This window comes from Microtus ochrogaster, chromosome 18 (assembly GCF_000317375.1).
Source record: "Microtus ochrogaster isolate Prairie Vole_2 chromosome 18, MicOch1.0, whole genome shotgun sequence".
Lineage (NCBI taxonomy): Eukaryota > Metazoa > Chordata > Mammalia > Rodentia > Cricetidae > Microtus > Microtus ochrogaster.
In genome coordinates, this window is record NC_022020.1 from 11,834,919 (window position 1) to 11,855,038 (window position 20,120).

A 20,120-nucleotide genomic window follows, 5' to 3' on the forward strand; every position below is an offset into this window, starting at 1 on the left:
GCTATTTTGACCAATGGCTTAGCAGAGTAAAGCCAGGTGGGAAATCCAAACAGAAAAAGAGAGAGAGTGAGGGAAGGAGAGAGAGAGAGAGAGAGAGAGAGAGAGAGAGAGAGAGAGAGAGAGAGAGAAAGGACAGAGTCAAGGAGATACCATATAATCAGTGAAGGAGAAAGATAGGAACATTACCAGTAAAACTAAAACCTCATGGAAATATGTAAATCAATAGAAATGGATTCATTTAAGATGTAAGAGTTAGCTAGGAATACTCCTAAGCCATTGGCCAAACAGTGTTGTAATTAATATGGTTTCTATGTGATTATTCAGGTCTAGGTGGCCAGGAAATGAAAACACAGTCTCCATTTACAGGTCTTCTGCCATTTACCATCTGCTCAAGAATCCTCTAACTTTGAAGACTCTGGAGGCAAAGGAATGGGGAGCTTGTAAGGGCTGCGTACACATAGGTGGCCCTTTCATTATGAAGAACATAATGTACAAAGCCTTGGGATGCTGCCTAATAATACCCAAAGCATACAGATGAATCATCCAAGCAAGAAGGGGCCGAGGTGAGCAGGCATAGGTGAAAGTCAATTGGGCAAAGCAGGATGCATCTTGTGCTTAATATTTTCAGTAGATTATGTATTTTCTAGCCTGTTCCACAGGAATCAGAGGACATGTGGTCCTAATGCAACTTATTTCCAGTTTCAAATTTCTCAGCAATATCGTTTGTGGAGCATCCCAGTATACCCAAGGTAGGCATTATTAGGACCCCGACTTAGAGCTTTTAGGTTTAGTCATGTGTATGGTTCTTCAAGTGCTTAGCTCTGGGAAAGTGGGACTGTAGGAAATGGGGGCATGAATGACTCTGGGAGTCCTCTGATTGAGAAATAAGATGTGGGAAGTGATTTCATGATAAGTTGAGAACAACGAAAACTCTAACCAATCTGTCATCCTCCAGTCTCTCTGTAAAACTTGCTTATACAGTAGGGCGAATAGGCCTGCCTCCTCACCAGCAGCTGGGAGCGCTGCTCTGGGCCATCTCTGCATCAGCTGAACAACAGACGCCAAAGACAGAATTTGCATCAGTTCCCCTCTCACTGGAACATGTATACTTTCTTTCAAATTAAAAGATATCTGCACTTGGCTTTTGACCACACAGGTACTGGGTCCTTTTTGAATGACACGGTTGCCTGGTTACCAGAGTCTATAAACTGTCACTTTTATCTTGCCTGTCTCAATTCAGAATGGGGTTTGCAGTACTAGAATCCCTTTCTAGTTCCTCATGTCTGAGAGGTTGGAGAATGAGGCCTTTGAGAAGTCAGTACTAGGTCTGACTCACTCAGGAAAAACCACAAGAGCAACCTTGAAAATTTCTTTATTTATAGACATTTCAGAACCATTTAAGTCAACAGACAATGGATTATTTTTGACATAACATACTGGATTTCTCTTGAGGTACACATTAGGTCCTTTAGATAACGTTCTGGAAAGCAACACAACCAACTGCTGACATGGAGTTAGCAGTCCACTGTTTCCCCAGCCAAGAAACTGTACAGACACTTCCAAAATCCTTAGAAAATACAATTTCCATGTAAGTGAAGGAAAATTTCTTAACTTCTTGAGTTTCACTTTTTTTCTGAGTCTTAGATGAAGCAACATTCCAAATGGAACATAATATAAAGACAGGGGTCAGGTTTATGAGTAGGGGATTATCTAAGTCCTATCCTACAGAACACTGTAAACCAAGGGAACTCACCATCCGCTAAGCTCTGTGACAAAAGGCATAGCTTTGGAGTTAGACAGAGGAGCACAGCTACAGACGAGGTTTGCACCTAGCTTGAGACGTTTACTTGTTTCTTATCATCACAATGAGGCAAACTGTAAAACAAGAAGTCTTGAAAACTCAGAAATGTGAACTTGACATGATAGGCCACCAGGATCCTCCATTACAAACCCACAGTATAATAAAAGTCCTGTTTGCCCCGTTTGTTCTCTGGCCCTTTGAATCTTCTTTCCTTAGCAGCTTCAGATTTTCAGAAAAGCAATGGCAATGGGTGTTATGGAAATGTTTCTGAAAGCCTCATGTGTCCAACAGATGTTAAGTTTTTGGTAGACTGCAACACAAATTTATTGGGTTCTTTGGAGAAGTATTTTGTCCCCCAGTTTGCTACTCAGGGTATACACTTCCAGATGTTAGGCATGAGGAACACACTAGGAAAATGAAGGGCTCTCCATCCCCTGAAATCTCAAGGAGGTGAGTGGATGCTAGGCAGGTGGCTCAGCAATGAGAGTGGCGCTTGTTATGCGTGTATCTGACCAGCTGGAATGGACTATCACATTTCCCATAAGGCTGTGGCATTTCTGCAAGATAAGAATAAACACTACAATTTAGCTGAATGGGCAGTTTAGTACAACTTCATAAATTTGAATGGTGTGTGTGGGCTGAGAGAGTATACATGGACATTTCACAGTTCATAAACTTGAGCAGTTCAACTTAAAGATAGAACGTGCAGGGAGTTGGAAGATTCTGTGGCAGGATTGGTGGGAGAATGCTAGAGTTTTCGCTCTGAATTGACTTCGTATTTTACATTCCAGCTGCTTGGCTTGTTTTATTGCTGATGCTCTTTCCTGATGGGAGGGGGCAGGAAGATTTTAGACATGAGTTTAAGGATCGCCCAAAGATCCTGTTTAGACAGTACTTCTCCACAAGTCCCACAGTCACTTACGGGGTTGTAGGGAATCTGCCACAAAAAGAGAGAGGTATCGTCTTGACCTGGCTGGTTGGAAGAGGTTCCACTGTTGGATGTGGAAGGCGAGAGCTGTTTCTGCCTTCTGCTCTATGTAGCATGTCTCATTCCCTCTGCTGGCTTATGAATTCCTTGTCTAGCCAACATCCTCCGCAGACAGGTGCTCAGCTCAGAAGTGGCAATTATACTTATTTGTGGCTTTCAGAAATGCCAGTACTAATTATCATTAAAAAATTCCAAGTCAGTAAAAGAAAACAGGAGACAGTGAAAGACAGATGCATTTTTCCTCTAAAGTATTCCAAGTGTTAGTGTCTTGGGGTGTTTACTGTATGTCTTAGAAGGGGCTGTCGTTGCTTCCATCTGTGGGCTCCTTAAAGATGGGACACAATACTCTCCATAAATCCACCTTCAGGAAAACTCCAGAGTCTCTCATGCACATACACAGTGTCAGCAACTGTGATTTTGAAACATAAACAATTCTCAGAGGGCGGGGGTCATCTCTTTCCTCGGCCTCGGGTCTGGCACACAGAAAGGGCTCAGTGAATGTCCAATCAATGCCTGATTCCAAGGCCTACTCTTGCTCTCAGGGAGGCTCCAGGATCCCAATCAATACAGAGTTGGCACAAGTACGCCAGGACCAAAGCAAACTAAAAGAAGATGGACAATCTTATTTTAAGGTTCTTGCAAAAGATGCATCACGGCAATTGTTTATGTGGGGACAACCTTCACAGTAAATGCAAGCCAACCCTGTGGCCTGCGGATGAGTTTGAGAATCACGGTCAAGTGCTGGGTACTAGAGGATGGACAAAGGAAGGTTTGTCAGTGGTGAGCACAGTGCCTCTACTGCAGGTTGTCTGTCTTCATTCTCAAGGGAAGTAATGCTCTTGGGCCAGGCAAACTTTCTAAGGAGTTAGTTCCTCTCACCGAGGGTTGCTTTCTGAAACAGATTTTCCACAAGTCTTGGTTGTGAGAGGGCAGAACAGGAACTTCACCGATTCATGAATGGCTTCTGAAGCACTCCAGCTGCTTAGTTTTATGGAAGATTCTTTTGACTTGCACTGTAGCATTTACATCTAGGATGCATGTTTGGATGGGATAACGAACTTTGCTTCTTTTAATGTGATCAGAAATGACAAACTAGACTAGGTGTCAATTCATCTCAGCTCTAAATCACAAGATGGAATGAAGGAGCTTTCTAACGGAAAGAAATAGTGACGTACTTCACAGGACTGCAAGTGCTGGCTGCTGGCTCTTGCTCTTAACAGTTATTTCTTTTTTGGTGAGTAGGAAGACATGATATGGTCAATCCTTCAGAATACACTGCCTCCTGGTGGCCAAACAACCTCACCTGAGAAGCTCTGGTGTGCATCTTGGTAGGAGATTGTCTGCCCAGTTAGAATCTGGGGACAGACCCAGGAACTGTTTGGAGGGTATATTTGTTGCTCAGAAAAAAACAGGAACTCTTTGAGGTTATATGCCTTCAAAGAGTCAAGCGTGGGGATATGATGCTATATTTTAAAGTATTTAATCATATTTAGCAAAATCTTTAGATACGTTCTAGGATTCTCAGAATATGAGTATGGTAATTATTATTATTAGTTATTATTATTACTTTAGAGGAATAGAAAGAGGAGGTCTGTAGAATGAGCAAGTACTCATTGATATTTACGAATCAGTGCAGAGATGTGGCGTATATAACAGAGAGGTGGTCTGTCTGAGTCACGAGCTTTCCTAACACAAGAGGTGTGGAGAGAAGACCTCACATTTGTGGAGAAATGCTTTTCAGATTTCTCCCTGGGACACACGGGAGGAAGGTGGCTGTCGTGTCCCCAACCATCACATGGGTCTGCAGGAATCAGCCCTCGCAGGGCTTAGATATCACATTAAATCCTTCAACACTGCTGACTGATCACTCCTGAGTTTTCAGGGTGGAGCCTACGAGGCCAAGCTTCAAAGGTCAGGGTCTGAGACTCTTTAGAATCATCCTGCCAACTGGTCTTAGAGAATTCACTCGGTTAAAGGCCCCTAAAACCTCAATGGATATTAGAAAATTAACATGTTATTTAAAATATCAGATTCAAAAATTACATTTCAACATATCTGCATGTGCTGCATAGGAACACACACATACCTATTTTTGTTTTTTCTCTGCTCAATAAAACTAGCAGCAGGTACAGATCAAATGGTCATGATCTGTGTCATTCAAGGACATCAGATGTCCTCCATCAAATCATGATTTTTGGAAAATGCCTTTTGATAAAAAGATCTCCACCAAGCATATAACATCAAAGTGTCATTTCACACCACTAACATTGTCAGGCACAAGAGTTAAACAATTGGCATGAAGCAAAGCAAGCTGCAGAATACAAGTAACTGTCGGACGGATGGACGGACGTCGACTCCCCACGGAAGGGACTGCTCCCAAGTGTTTATGTCTTTCAGCTTTGGCTGTTTGTAATAAATACCATGCCTTCTTGAAAACCCACTGGAGTAAAAATGAGTTCTCTGAATATGACTTTAGTTCTTTTAGCAGCTGTTGAATGTTGAGTGACATACAAGGCACACCTCTAAGTGTTCTGTGCAGCATCTTTATTGATGTACAAAATAGCCTGTTCACCATTCAGAAATGGAGTCTGCATAGTAAGACTTTCTCTAGCTCTATTTACAGAGAAGGGCCTTTGTTTTGTTTGTCTCTCTCTCTCTTTTTTTAGTGCAAAAACGTGGATTTGAGACCGCGCCCACCCTGCTGTCACACGTTTCCCAGCTCTGTTTCACGCTGACCAGGGACATTTGCCTATATCTTGGGCCTCCAGCCATTTATAAACTGCATTATTTTCTTCACCTGCAGTTTGCTTAGTTTGAAATCCTCTGAGAGGATTTCTTCCGTTAACTGAACAAGCAAATTCCCATCGATCTTTTCCGTGACAAAGAAAGCTATGACGTCTTCAGACAAACCAATGAACCGTAAGGACTTGGACACTTCCTCTATCGAGAGTCCGGATAGGTCGGCAGGTGGCTGCCATGGGGAACCGTCCCCACAGGATCTGGGGGCCAGCTGGAGGTGAAGTGGAGATGAGAACGGGTAAGAGACAGCGAAGACGTCCTGCGCGCCCTTTCTCACAAAATACTGGTCCTCGGAGAGGTCCAGCGACCCTACTGTGGGGTCCTCCTCAGCACCATCAATTTTCAGAGGCAAAGGAGATGTTTCAGGGGCGGTTCTCTGTTCCACTGGCTTTGGGGCCCTTGGGGGCAAGGCAGGGCAGGAGATGCTCTGCTTGGTCATGCCAGCTGCAAGGGAGCTGTCCTCGGAGTTCTCCAGAGAGTAGCTGGCGGACTTGGGGCAACTGGAGCCGCAGCTGCTGCTGAATTCTGCAGAGGCTGTGCTGGGCGGGCTGCCTAAGAGCTCGCAGTCATCAAAATCAAAAGGGGCCGGGCAGTTTCTCTTTGGTGTGCCAGGTGTCTTCTGTCTGGGGTAGCTGTAGCTCCTGCTTGGATCGAGCAGGAAGTCACTCCGTGTCTGGCTCTCCGATGCTCCCGAGTAATGGTTGGGCCACGAGAGTCTGGAGGCCAGAGCGTCAGCAGAAGGACTTCCAAACGGGGACTTGGGGTCCACAGAGTCACTCTTTATTCGGTTGCAAGGGTAGCAGGAAACAGGGGCACTGTCAGGAGGACTCGGGTCACTCTTTGTGGTGCTGCTTAAAAAAAAACACACACACACACACACACAGAAAAGGAAGTTAGTAAAATATAATTTAACCCTAGCCCTTGGGAGGTAGGGAGAGCTCTGTGAGTTCGAGGCCAACCTGGTTTTCATAGTGAAACCCTCTCTAAAAACAGCCAAACCCCAAGCTTTTCTTTATCATTATTCACAGATGTTATTTCTAAGGTGTAAGGGCAATATGTGTGTGTATGTGTGTGTGTGTGCGCGCGCGTCTATGCACACGCACATATATATACATATACATCTTGTTGAATTTAATAAATTACTATTAACTTTTTTTCTTAAGAAGACTAAATTTCTTTGTATTTGTAGATATGTGCATAATGATTTGAAATGTTGTAGTAGAGATAAAAATAATATATGCATACACATAAATAATGTATAGTTTAGCTAATAAGAAAGTACAGTTCGTCAGGGCCTGCGTCTTCATATTGAGAAAACTTTTCATGCCACGCTTTGGTCCAACACTGAAGGATAACGTCTGAGGTGGGCAAGGGTGGAGACAGAGTGGTGGCAAGTGTCTCACACAATCATACCAGAACCAAGGCTCTGGACACATCACCACTGTCCATAACTCTGTATCCTCCCCAAGGTCTGCTAGGAAAAAATGCTTCTGACAAAATGCCTATCCTTGCCTTGGTTTCAAATAACAGAGTTAACACATAGCATAAGCATTTTAATGTCCAGACAGGAAAAATGAAATAAAACATGCCTGCAAAGAGCACAGGCAGAGGTTCATTCGTCCTGGAGGCCACACTTCCATATTCTCATATTGACGGGCTGGGTCCAGAGTATGCTGAAAGGCTGGTGAACAGGCTGAGGGGAGTGGGCGGTCATGTCTGGGGGAGCAGCAGAGGAAACGGGCATTTTGTTTCGCAGAAGAACTAACTTAGTTTTCTGAGAAAAACGGGGATGGTCTGTTTTGTTTCTTTAGACAAACTACAGTTGAAAGTTACATAGAGCCAGACATACTATAACTTGAGTGCACTGAAGAGAACTTTTAAAAAAACAACGCCCATTTGTCGGTAGCGAAGCAGGCTGTGTCTTGTGAGAGCTCAGAGTTCTGGAGAGACCCAGACAGGAGCATCTTTGCAGCCATCGCCAAGAGGGGATTATTCCTGCTGGATTCAAATTCAGAGCAAAAGGCCGAGGGGAGCCTTTGGGTTTGAGGTACCGATAGAAGGTGTTGTTTGCTTGTATCCAAGTCAAGATGAAAATAACCAGAGTCAGTTTCCAAGAAGCAATGGAAGCCTGCACGCTGCTTCTAAGAGGAGGGGCTTTCCTTGGTGTCTCACAGACCCTTGTGGCATCTTTTCTTACCATGATACCAGCTATTCCATCAAACCCAGCAGGGGCCAAACTATGTTCTTCCTATAACCTTAGCTTTAAGAGGCAAACGCCCACTTCCTCTCCCACCCTGCTGCCAGATGATATTCTCAAGCTGGTAAGGAGCTGGGTTGCTGTGGCTTCGGACAGGAAGACTTACATGTTATGCAGCCCTGAAGAATAGTAGGACAGGGTGGGGCTGGGAGAGCGTGTCTGTGGCCGAACAGGCTTGGCTGTGCGAGGAGGGATGGAGGGACTTGTGGATAAAGGCTTGGAGCTTCGGGGTGGAACAGGTGGGGCGTTCAGGAGCCGGCATTCTTCCCTGACCTGGTGTGGGAAAAGAACACTTCAGGTTAGCAACAGACTGATAGGACCAAGGCATGGATTTGGAGACGGGGTGGAAGGTTGAGGGTGAGATTGTGGAGACAGCTCTGTCTTGCAGGGTTGGGGGGTACTTTAAGCAGTAAAGGCAGTGGGTAAGCAGGAGGCACACACACAGAAAAATGGGGCAAACAAAAAGGCACACACACACACACACACACACACACACACACACACACACACAAACTACTGCTGGGAACAGACAGATCTGGAAGAAAACTGTGTGGTGAATGTCAACTTCTGCGGAAATAAAGCAAGAAATGGGAAATACAAGCTCGAGGGATGCCAGGATGCATGGAGCAGAAGTGGATGTGGGAGGCAATGAGGGTGTCAATCATGACGACGAGAGAGGATTAGGCTCTGCTTGAGTCCTGTTTATTTCCCCAATGCAATCCAATTGGACTCAAACCTTTGGCAATGTGGACTTCATTTTTTTTTACACTGATTTTGTATGCGCACACACACGTGGATATGCATGTGTGAGCTGTGCCATGGAACCTGTGTGGAGGTCAGAGGACAATTTATGGGAGTCAGTTCTTTGCATCAACCATTTGGGTCCTGGAGATCAAATTTAGGCCATGAGGCTTGGTGGCCTTTACCACTGAGCCTTCTGGGGCAAAACATGTGCTTTCTTCAGGGCTAAGGCTCCACTGACAGCTATGTCTGGTGCCTCTCAGATATTGATGTGTCTAAATTCAGTGACCTCGTTAAGATGCAGATTTGAATTTAGGAGATCCAGTCTGGGCTCTGAGAGTTGACATTTTCTTTCCATCTTTTACGGTGCTGAACGCAGGGCACTGTATATGCTAGACAAATGTTCTAGCTACTGAGCTACGATCAGCCCCTTCAAAGGTTATTGTTGAAGGCAGACAGGGTGTTGCATGCCTGTAATCCCAGCACTCAGACGGCCACAGCAGTAGGATTGCCATGAGCTATGGCTAGCCAGGGCTCCATAGTGAGAGTCTGTTTCAAGAAAGCTCCGGAGCCACTACCTTTTCTTTTTCTTCCTTTCCTTTCCTTCTCTTCCCTCTCCTTCCCTTTCTCTTCTTTCCCTTTTCTTCCTCTTCCTCTTCCCTTCCCTCCCTCTCTTCCTTCATCCCTCCCTCTTTTCCTTTCCTTTCTTTTGTTTGCCCCCACCTCTTTTTTTTTTTTTTTTTGGTACAGTTTTCAAAGTCAGTCATGCTGGCTTGGAACTTGTGACCCACACCTGCTGCAACCTTCTGGGTAGCTGGGTTTACAGAAAGGCATGACTGTGTCTGGCAGAGTCTGTATTTCCTACAAGCAGCAGGGTGATTGTGATGCTACGGGTCTATGGACCACACAGCTGCAGAGGGAGCAATGAGGTAGTACTCCAGTTCTAGAACAGAACTTTTACTGATACAAAGCTACCTTGCCAGTCAGATGGCCTCCACTCATCTCCATACTAGGGATAATCCAGGTGACCTAGGATGCCTGGGGCTTCAGCAATGTGACTGTCCTTACCCAAGCTGGCTTTCTGGTCACTCTAGCTTTTCTCAATATGAAGCGTGACTATGGCATGCCCTTCTCCATGTCAGGCAGCAGGGGGCACTTGATGCCTGGCTGTGCTAGTCCACTCTGAACCTCTGAGACTCTGAGACATCCCCACTTGCTTTCAGGCTGCGTTCCCGGCATTTCTCTTACCTTTTCCAGCAACAACGTGTCTTAGGGACAACGGAAATAGCAAATGCCCAGCAGCTTTGGTGAGGATGCTGAAGATGAAATAGACGGGCTCATGTGATACAATATACTTTCTTTGTTGACTATACACTGGGCCTCCAACTGGAGTCCAGGCCTGATTCTCTCGCTAAAGAAAATCAGCTGGAAAAGGAAGCCAGGTGATGATGAATAGTGCCTTGAACCTTGATTCAAGTGAGGTGGAAGCAATCTTATTTCTTATTAAGTTTTTTGAGACAGAATCATTTTGAATGATTTACTTATTTTCAGTTTATGAGCAATGGTTGGTGTTTTACCTGCATACCTGTCAATGTGTGTGAGGGTGTCAGGACCCTTGGAAATGGAGTTACAGACAGTTGTAAGCTGCCATGTGGGTGCTGGGAATCAAACCCAGGTCCTCTGAAAGAGCAGCCAATACTCTTAACCATGAGCCATCTCTCCAGCCTGGAGACAGAATTATACAGCCCCACTGGTCTTAAACTTTGTATGTAGTAGAGGATGACCTTGAACCCATCTTTCTGCCTGTACCCCCCAAGTGCTGGGCTTACAGGTATACCCTACTGTAGCCAATGGGGGTGATTAAAGAGCACCCTTCACTGTATTCATCATGGCACTGGGGGTTTCTGCTCCTGCCCACAGAACCCCTAGTCCTAGGACTGGGTTGGGAAGAAGAGGGCAAACAGCTCTACAAGCTAAAGCAAAATACTTGGGTAGGAGATGTCCTCCTCAATAGCTAGAGCAAGTTTTCTGTTTTGTTGCCTTTCAAAAAGGTAATGCTGCAGAAAAGTAGCCCTTATCAAAGCTCTGCAGCAAATACAGACCACTGCAGAAAACCACAACAGGTCACAGTGCAGACACCAACTGGTCATGTAGGGCGCATCCCAAGGGATACACCTATGGTACAAACCTCTGCACTAAAGGCTCACGAGATAGTTTGGAAGAGCAAAGATTATAAGAGCCAGAGGACCAGGCAATCTGCTGCAATCTTTTCTCCTAGAAATGACAGGGAAGCCACACCTATGACACCTCAACAATATGGCTACCTAAATGAGACCTCAACAAGGACACCACCACAGACAGGCTAAAGAGGAAGACGGAAATACGGGTCTTGTCCTTATACAAAGAACTACAGGAAGCTAAGGGCGAGAGGAGTCTTTCCCTGGGGAGGAGTCCGCTTATTGATTATTCAATACCAAGATGTCAGCTCTGAAAGCATGTTCATGCAAACAACAGCAAAAGAAATCAGAGAGTTGTATTTATGTATTTATGTGCTTATATATATTTGGAACAACAGCAATTATAAACAAAGAGGACATGAACTTGAAAGAGAATGGGAAGGTTGATTGAAGAAAAGGAATGGAAGGAAACAATTATATTTTTATTTTTAATAGATTTATTCATTTTATTTTATGTGTTTTGCCTGCATGTATGTATGTGTGCCACATGTGTGCTTGGCACCCACAAAAATAAGAAGAGGGCACTGGTCCCCTAAAACTGGAGTTATGGATGGTTGTGAGCCACCACGTAGGTACTGAGAACTGGACCAGGTCTTCCACAAGAGCAGCGAGTGCTCATTGCCTCTGAATTAATTAAAATAAAAGGTGGGTGAGGTGTGGTGGTCTATGTATGCATCTTTGATTTGGTTTGGAGGCAGAGGCAGGCGATCTCCGTGAGTTTGGTTTAGAGAGTGAGTTCCAGACTAACTAGAACTACATAGTGAGACTTTGTCTCAAAAACTAAACAACCCTTCTTAAAGAAAAAAAGATGGTAGCGGTGGGTAACTACAGAAAGGGACCCATAAGCAATGGGGTCTGCAGAGCAGGGAGGACTGTTCAGCTCTGACACTGGGGTGCTCTGCTTTTCTCAAGAGGAACTGGCTAATGTTTTAATATTTTTTTTAAATAAATGACTTCTCAATATCATAATTAAGCAGAATGTAAAGAAAAAGCTTAGTGATCAATTCAATTTGGAATATCTACATTTTAGAATCAGTCATTAGGTATGATACTTCATTAGGGACAGCCTCCTTCGCCCGTCATCTGAGATATGCTGAGATGCTCATTACAAGGTGCATTTCAATTTAGAATATTTGGCTGACCTTAACCTTGGAACTCTAAAAATCATCCACTTGCAGCTGAATGCGGTATGTTCCCCTTTCCTGTTCTTATGACTAAAGCACCTGGGGTGTTTGGACAGCACCTTCATAGCTGGGCGGTTCTGAAGTTCTTCCCGTGGGTGGGGGAAGGTGCAGAGGAAGCAGCTCTAGATGTCAGTGCCTGGTGTAGGGGAGCTGTGGCTAATGGAGGGTTTACAGCCAAACTTCAGAATGGAATCTGGGACACAGGCCGTGTTAGGGGCTTCCCCAGGCTCGGAAAGGAGTCTGGGTCTAACTCAGTTCATGAAAAGACCAAGCTTCCTTAAAACGTCCTTTGGAAAGATGGTCATATTAAAAGCGACAACTAATCCTCAGCATGGGTTCTGAGCATCTTCCTGCACAGGCATAGAATGAGGGGCTCGTGCTGCCCCGGGCTGGCAGGAAGGGCAGTCCTCATTGCAGTGAGGTCGCTTTCAGCTTGGGCTGCAGATACGGCTTCTCTGATGAAGTCCTATTTCACGACATAGTATGGGAAGGATTACACGCTTCGGCGGGATGTACACATCCTGGCATTCGGAGGTTATAAACAGTGAGGGTTGGTTGTGCCATCTTATATCCTGTCTTTCATGCCAGCTCTCAGTCTGCTGTTCTTCGCTTCTTGATTTGATTCAACACAAGACATTTATATCCAAGAAGAGGGTAGCTATGCTGTAAATGAATTTTATCTCACAATAAAAGCTAACTGACAGGGCAGGATGGCCAAACAGCCTGTTTCCTGCTTTCTCCCGTATTCAGTTCACTTTCATGTGCTACACGCCCAGCACATTCCTTCTGGAAGTCTCTGCATATGGCTTTCATCATGCTCTTGCCCAGTTGATGAAGACTAGCCTTGGCTGGTCTTCCACTGAGGCATTTGCAGGCTAGCACTGACCCATCTTCCTGGGCCAATTCTCAGACTCTTCTTCCTCCCTCCTCCTTCCGTCCCCCACCCAAGCTATTCCTTCTCCTCTTCCTCCCTAGCAATGGATCTGTTTGGAGGCTCCTCTGTCACTTTAAGGACCTTGTGCTTTCCTGACTCTCCTCTGTTAGAGTTTCTTGCTAGCCATCACACTCAATCGATCATTCCTGCTGTCTGGTCCTAAAGGCCACATGTTCTCTCCAGCCACTAGGACAGACCCCTGATTCTGAGCTAGGCTAACACACTGTTACTGCGATTCACCCTTCATGTGCAGTTTTTTAAATTTTGTTTAAAAAAGAAACCATACTATCTTTTTTCATTATACATATCAATCTAAGTTCCCACTCCCTCCCCTCCACATACCCCCTCCACAGCCTCCCATCCACTCCTCAGAGAGGGTAAGGCGCATTGCTTTGGGGGAAGATCCAAGGTCCTCCCTACTATATCTAGGCTAAAAAGGTATCCATCCAAAGAGAATAGGTTCCCAAAAAGCCAGGACAAGCAGTAGGGCTAAATCCTGGTGCCATTGCCAGTGGCCTCACAGTCTGCCCCAGCCATGCAACTGTCAACCACATTCAGAGGGACCAGTTTGGTCTTATGTTTGTTCCTCACAGTCTGGCTGGTGTTGGTGAGCTCCCATTAGCTCAGGTAGACTCTTTCAGTGGGTGTACCCATCATGGTCTTGACCTCTTTTCCTCCCATTCTTCAACTGGACTTTGGGGCATGTGTATTTAATTACCTCAAAAATGACTCAAAGAGAGTCAAAATAAAATGGACCAATGTCATTGTTACTACTCTCTAGTGCTGCTGGAATGTGTTACACAGAGCTTCAGGTGAAAGTTTAACTAAACAGGTTAATTTCTTTAAAATAAAAAATGTAGCAGAAATGCACTTCTACGTTGAAATTTAAACTGGACATATCTTTTACATTCTAATGTGGAAAATTAGATTAAGCCACATGGGCTTGGTGTAAGTTTCTGTGGCACCTGGCATACAGACCACCATCCCGTCTCTCTCGTAATTTGATATGCTAATGGGGTAAAAAGACAATGACTAAATTCCTCAACTAGAAATGGCATGAATGGTCAGCGTTCCCACGCTCCCGATAATTCCTATCCCCAAATAGGCATGTTATACACTATTCTGTGCCTGGCAGACGAGGGCTTTCAGAACTTCAGTTGGCAACAAGGCGCCTGTGTTTTCAGGAACAAACGCTAAGCTTGCTCTGTGAGGAACAACATTCTGTTTCGAGTGACTGTTCACTGGATCACAGGTGACCTTCGCCCATCTCTAGGGGACGTCTGGGTGTTCAGAGACATTCTCCACACCAGCCTCCCCTGTTTAAGCAAAAGCCAGAGGACACAGTATGGACCCAGGTGACAGTGTGAAAGCAGGCTCCCACCAACCCAGAGCCTTCCCACCTTGGTCCCCGGGGCCCTCCCTTATCTTACCAAACACACAGAGCCTTGCCAGCTTGGTCCCCGGGGCCCTCCATCATCTTACCAAACACACAGAGCCTTCCCACGTTGGTCCCCGGGGCCCTCCCTCATGTTACCAAACACAAGCCACTACTACTGTGGGCCACTTGTTCTTGGTATTTACACAGGTGACAGCTAGAGCTAAACAGAAAGTTAATTTATGTAAAGGCACAACTGTGAGTTGGTCTTCCAGAGCCTACGTGGTACAGGGAGGTACATTCAAGTTCCTGCAATCTAATTCACAGAAAACATCTAAGAGAGCAAGAAGAAAACTGTCGCAGGCGTCTGTCCTGGCGTCAACAGCTAGGCCATGGTCTACTTGCACGGTTTCTAAGAGTCTAGTGAACTCCTTCCCTACATAGTTAACTTCGTTTTTCTACTTAGACGTTCAAGTGCATGTCGAGTGTCTACCATTGAGGTTGGGCTGAATGTACAAAAATAAGTTAATTCCCAGAGTTAGCTCTAAGGGAGGGAAACAAATACAACAAAGATAAAAACTGGTATGTGTATTAATAAAACTATGAGCAGAGGTTCATGGGAGTACCATGAATTTATTCAAGATAGCAGCAGAATAAATTCATAGGATGCTTGAGTGGAAAAGTCTTGGGGAAGCAGGATTAAGGGTGTAAGAAAGGCGTAGAGGGCACGATGTTAGAAGCCTGGTGCACCTAGCATCCACATTTAATATTTAACAACCACAGAGCCACGTAATAGGGGCAGAAACTCAGAAGAGGGCAGGGAGAAACCATGACATTCAAGGCAGAAAATACTGCTTGGACTAGACTTTGTATTCGCTGATGGAATCTGAAGTCCTGGTGGCACTGAGTGAGCCCCCAAGGGAAGAAAGCTGAAAAAGATGAAATGGCTGGGTGAAGGAGAGAAGACCGCGGACAGAAGATGCAGGGTGAAGATGGAGAAGCATTATGTAAGGTGTCAGGAAGCCCGAGAAGGCGGAGAAGAAGCACCATACGGCACTCAGAGGGTCACTGGAAGGCTCGGCAAATAGGGCGTGAGTGATGGGAAGGGCACAGAAGGCACAATTCCGGTGAAAAGGAAAAAAGAATGGAGAGTCAGTGGGACCGGCCATTTACTGGCCACTTGCTTCTGATAATGGCCAGGAAGGAAGGATGAGCGGACACATGTTAGAGAACCTTGAGAAATGTGCCTGGGCACATCTCATGCACCTCTGGGCCTGTAAACTGAACTCTCACTGATGAGGATGGAAAGGAGAACGAACACAGACTCTCACTGATTCCTGCCTTTGCCGTGCCCCTGCTGGCCACACCCCAGTAGAAAACTGACGTGTGCTAACTTACCCGTGTGCTAACTTACCCGCAATCAGCTCGCCTGAGGATAAAATGGATCTAACAGCATGGTGGGGGGGTGTCCTGAAGAAGTCAAACACAACTTCAATAGCTGGGCCGAAACCAAATGCATCATGGGATGGGACACTCCTTGGCTTTTTTTGGAGATGGACTGGAAAGTTAGACTTGAGCTCTTGCCTCCCGGGAACAGGTATTTAACCTTTCCTGCCCCCTAAAAGCAGTGGTTACAGCTCTGCTTAGCTGTGAGAGCATCTGGCCAGGAACAGGGTAAAGGACAACAGTTGGGAAAAAATGGACAACATTTTTTTTCTTGAAATGCCCATGTTAAGAATACTTTATGAAAGTTTAATTGTACAAAGTGGGTTCCTGTGTGGTTGGAAACAGGCTAGAAAAATATATATGTTTTTACAACAAAAATTCAAGTTTTGCATGTTGTTGTGGTATTTTTACATAAAATGAAAGTTTATTTTCTCCTACTCCATAATTTTGTCATATATTTCCTGGGATTAAAAGAATACAAAAAAATAAAAGTCGCCTCAAGTATCTACGAAGGGTGAGACTTTGATTAGGTGACATTTCTTGGGAAGCCTTTATTTCTGGATACGCTGTAACTCCCTGCTCTTACTCTGTGTGGAACACACCTCCACTAGCTGGCCAGTGAGACAGCTCAGGAGAAGGAAACAGATCACATCAGCAGCCACATTCTTTGCTTCCCATCCTTTAGAGGTCTTTCTGGGAAAAACTCAGTTTTATAGCAGAGGCTGAAGGGAAGCAAGCGGGCGTGGGGACACACCCGCCGAGGTCACGCCCCTTTAGAGCTTACTCCCTAAACCTACCTGGCACACTGGTGGTGGGGGGGAAGGGGCAGGGCGGGATGGGGCCGGGTGGGGAGGGCTACCCTGCCGGAAAGATTACACTGCCTGGAACTGTGAGCTTTGGACTCCTCACCCGAGTTGCGTCTTATGCTTCCAAACTGACAGCACTTCAGACACAGACATGCCAGTGCTGAGCTTGGTGGAAAGACGGACTCACCTTCATTATGACTTTCTTCTCCAAAAGAACCAAACTGAGGCCAGTGCTGGCAGTCCAAAGAAAGGAGTTTTGTAACCACGCTGCCTTGAACTTTGTAACCTTGCCTTCCCTGCGTGCTCGCTGCCCTGCGTTTTACATTTCTTCCCACACTCTGTCTCCCAGATAACAAAATCATTACAGCCCTAAGAAATCTTCTTTATAAAGAGGCTTTTATACAAAGAGTTCATAACCCTGTCACATAGCCATAAGTGGGTATTTTCAGCCAAACAGAAACACAAGTTTTATCTTATCAAAATGCAATGAATGAATGAATCTCCACTGGATTAATTACCCAAGGCCAACCTACAGTCTAAATCCCCATTCTCAGCCGTGGTGTCTTATTTTCCTTCCTTTCATTGCACTTTGACCACAAGGATCTGAGACAGAGCCTACTGGGAGAGGGCCTCCAATATTCAAGCCTCAGGCAAGGGCGACCAAGAGGGAGCTGCAGTCACTCAGCTGGAGGCAAGAAGGGCAAGTGGCTCTGAAAGAGAGCTGTTGTTTAAGATCAAGGGTGCCATGCAGTTGGGGCCTAGGATAAAGACTTTCCTGAGAAAGGAGAGAATATATGACATATATCACTCAGGGCATATAGCTTTCCTGTCCTCAGTGAATGTCTGAACCATGACTTTCCCACCAGGGCACTATAATTATCTTTATTAGCATACTAATCACCAAGAGTTCCAGTGGACATAGGAGGGAAAAAAAAGTCTTAGTTTAAAAAATTTCATTTAAAAACAACCTACCTGAAATGGAAGGCAATTAGTTTCAGAATTACCAAAACAGCTTACTAATTTAGACGTCATTTCAATTAATAAATGAAAGCCCAGGTATGGCTTGCTTACAAAGTATTCCTCAAAAGTTGTAATTAAAAGTAATTAAATGCCCAAGTTCTAGGAGACCTCATTAATTAGTGGAATCTTGAATGGAGGCTATTGTAGAGTAGTTAGCTTGATGCAAATTATCACTTCCATACATCTTTTTCCTGCCTGGGGACTGAAAACCAGGGGCCTCGTGCACACCAAGCAAGCATTTCAGTGCTGAGCTATATAAACCCCCAGGCTCCAGTTTTCAATTTCTAATGGTTTTCAATTTAAACGAATACTAATACATCGGATGTTCTTAGGTAAACCAGTCTTGTAATGCCTTTTCTGATACTAACATGCTTTTCTTTAAAGATGAGAAGACGTAGGATCATTTGTGTGTAGTGTGTGTGAGTGCAGGTGCACACATACCATGGTGTGCACGCGGAAGTTGCGGAACTCTTTACGGAAGAGCCAGCTCTTTCTTTCCTACCAGGAGTTCTCGGAGATGAACTCGGGTTGTCAGCCTTACACGTGAAGTATGCTTAGCCATCGCACTGGCTCCTCCCTACATTTGATAAGGGGGAAAATGCAAAGATAAAATACAAAATTGTGGTTGAATTGTTTCTCATGATCACTTCTCTTAGTTCACAGACAAACCTTTTCACGGATCTTTCTGAACCTGGGTAGTTATGAAAGACCCAAATTCAGAGGCAGGGGCACCCAGGGCTAAAGGGCCGGTGATGCCACAATTCGGCTTGGCTGTGCCAGAGGAAGGGAGAGTTCCACCATAGCAGCTTGGCTCCAGACAGCTATGCAGGCAGCCTGGGAATATTAGCTCCTTGACACTTGTACACAGGCACACTTTTTACAAGCACCCTCAAGTTCTTCACACCCCTTCAGTCCCCTTGAAATGACACTTGTTACTGGGATCCTCAGAGAACTGGGTGATAGTGCAGTTTCTTACCATTGGGTTTATGGATCTCCCTCCATTGCCAGATAACTGTGAGAGACACTTACCCTGTGAGGTGTTTTCAAAGGCAAGTTAAAATACTGTTCCAGTGTTTTTAAATTTACTTATTATGTATACAGTGTTCCGCCTGCATGTCTGCCTGAAGGCCAGAAGAGGGCACCAGATTTCATTATAGATGGTTGTGAGCCACCATGTAGTTGTTGGGAACTGAACTCAGGACCTCTGGAAGAGTAGCCAGTGCTCTTAACCCCTAGGCCAACTCTCCACCTCTGTTCTAGTTTTAAAATCAAGTGTTCTCTTGTATGAGGGAAGAGCAGCTCCTCTTAGTATTGATCTGTCTCTCTGGACTTGCACATGCCTGTGTCCTGACCCTTTGGAGGGACCTTACTTCCCCTCTGTACCCATTAGTCAAGGAAGGATGGGATGCTGGGGATAAACCTCAGCCATCCACACATCCTGTAGGTCTCATTGTGGTGTGCTCCCTTAAGGCATTATTAACGATGACTGTCCCACCTACTAATGATGAGTGACATCATTCTTCCTCCTACAGCCCAGTCCTCACGCCTGCCTCTCAGGAGCTACAAGGACACCCTGTCTGTCTGAAAGGGCAACATCACTTTCTATCTGGCTGTGAGCTGGAACCCAGCCTACATTCAATTACTGCTCCTCTTCATTTTGAATGTTTACTAAGTGCTAAGGAGTCGTGCCAAGTCCTTTGTGTAACACAATAACACAGTGAAGAACTTATCATCCCACAGGCACTGACTCTGGAGGGCTCCACATTTTGCCCAAGTGTAAAGCTGCTAAGCTGAATGAAGATGCTGCTCCACATGGGGCTCTCAGGTACATGTAGTGATCTATCCTGTGGTGTGGATACCAGTGCTCCCCTGAGTTCCACCACTGGGGAAATGACTCCAGGGATCTAGGTATCTTCCATTCCCACTGACTGTTAAGCTTGCTGAAGCCTACTCAGACACTGGCTTCCATTTCTTCTAGTGCCTGTTGCACCAGGGCCCAGTCAGCCCAGCTGTCCACTCAGGCTCTAAGTCTTACGTGGTGTGCTTCATTAAGGGCATGATTAATGATGGTTTTCCCACCTTCTAATGACGAGTGACTTCATTCCTCCTCCTATAGCTCAGTTTTCATACCCCGCCTCCTCTTTGCAGCTGCAAAAGCATCCTGTCTGTCAGAAGAGTTAACAAATTCACAAACACTAGTAAAACCGGGTGAGATCAGCAGCTCCAATCCAGAGCTCATCCCAAGTCTTCCTTTCACCAGCATTACAGATTGGGCAATACCCACAACCAGATAAGTGAATGTACAGAAGCTGTTGGTCCCAGAAGGACGCTGCTGCCCAAATGGCGTCAGAAGGTGGAGACCTGGAGATGTAGTTGGCTGTTTTGGAGTTGGGGATTGAACTGATGCTTCGTGCATGCTAGATAAGTTCTCTGCTTCCAAGTCTGACCTTTAGTCAGACTCTAAGCTTCACACTTCTGGTCAGACCCTGGGCTTCACACCTCCCATCAGACCCTGAGCATCACACCTCCCAT

The 20,120-nt window shown here is 45.4% G+C and overlaps 1 protein-coding gene across 2 annotated transcripts in view; it reads right to left on the reverse strand.

Annotated features, from left to right (window-relative positions):
- Nucleotides 1-1,363: 1,363 nt before the first annotated feature.
- Nucleotides 1,364-20,120, reverse strand: part of Garem1 (GRB2 associated regulator of MAPK1 subtype 1) — a 173,722-nt gene continuing 154,965 nt past the window's right edge. The window contains exons 5-6 of one of the 2 annotated variants that reach the window (XM_005355813.2): nt 7,952-8,118; nt 1,364-6,436 (exon numbers count right to left, since the gene is read on the reverse strand). In XM_005355813.2, coding sequence (XP_005355870.1) covers nt 5,539-6,436; nt 7,952-8,118 — 1,065 coding nt within the window. In that variant the 3' untranslated portion in view covers nt 1,364-5,538. Of the gene's footprint in view, nt 6,440-7,951; nt 8,119-20,120 lie in introns of both variants that reach the window. The other variant, XM_005355814.2, reaches the window with a different exon arrangement.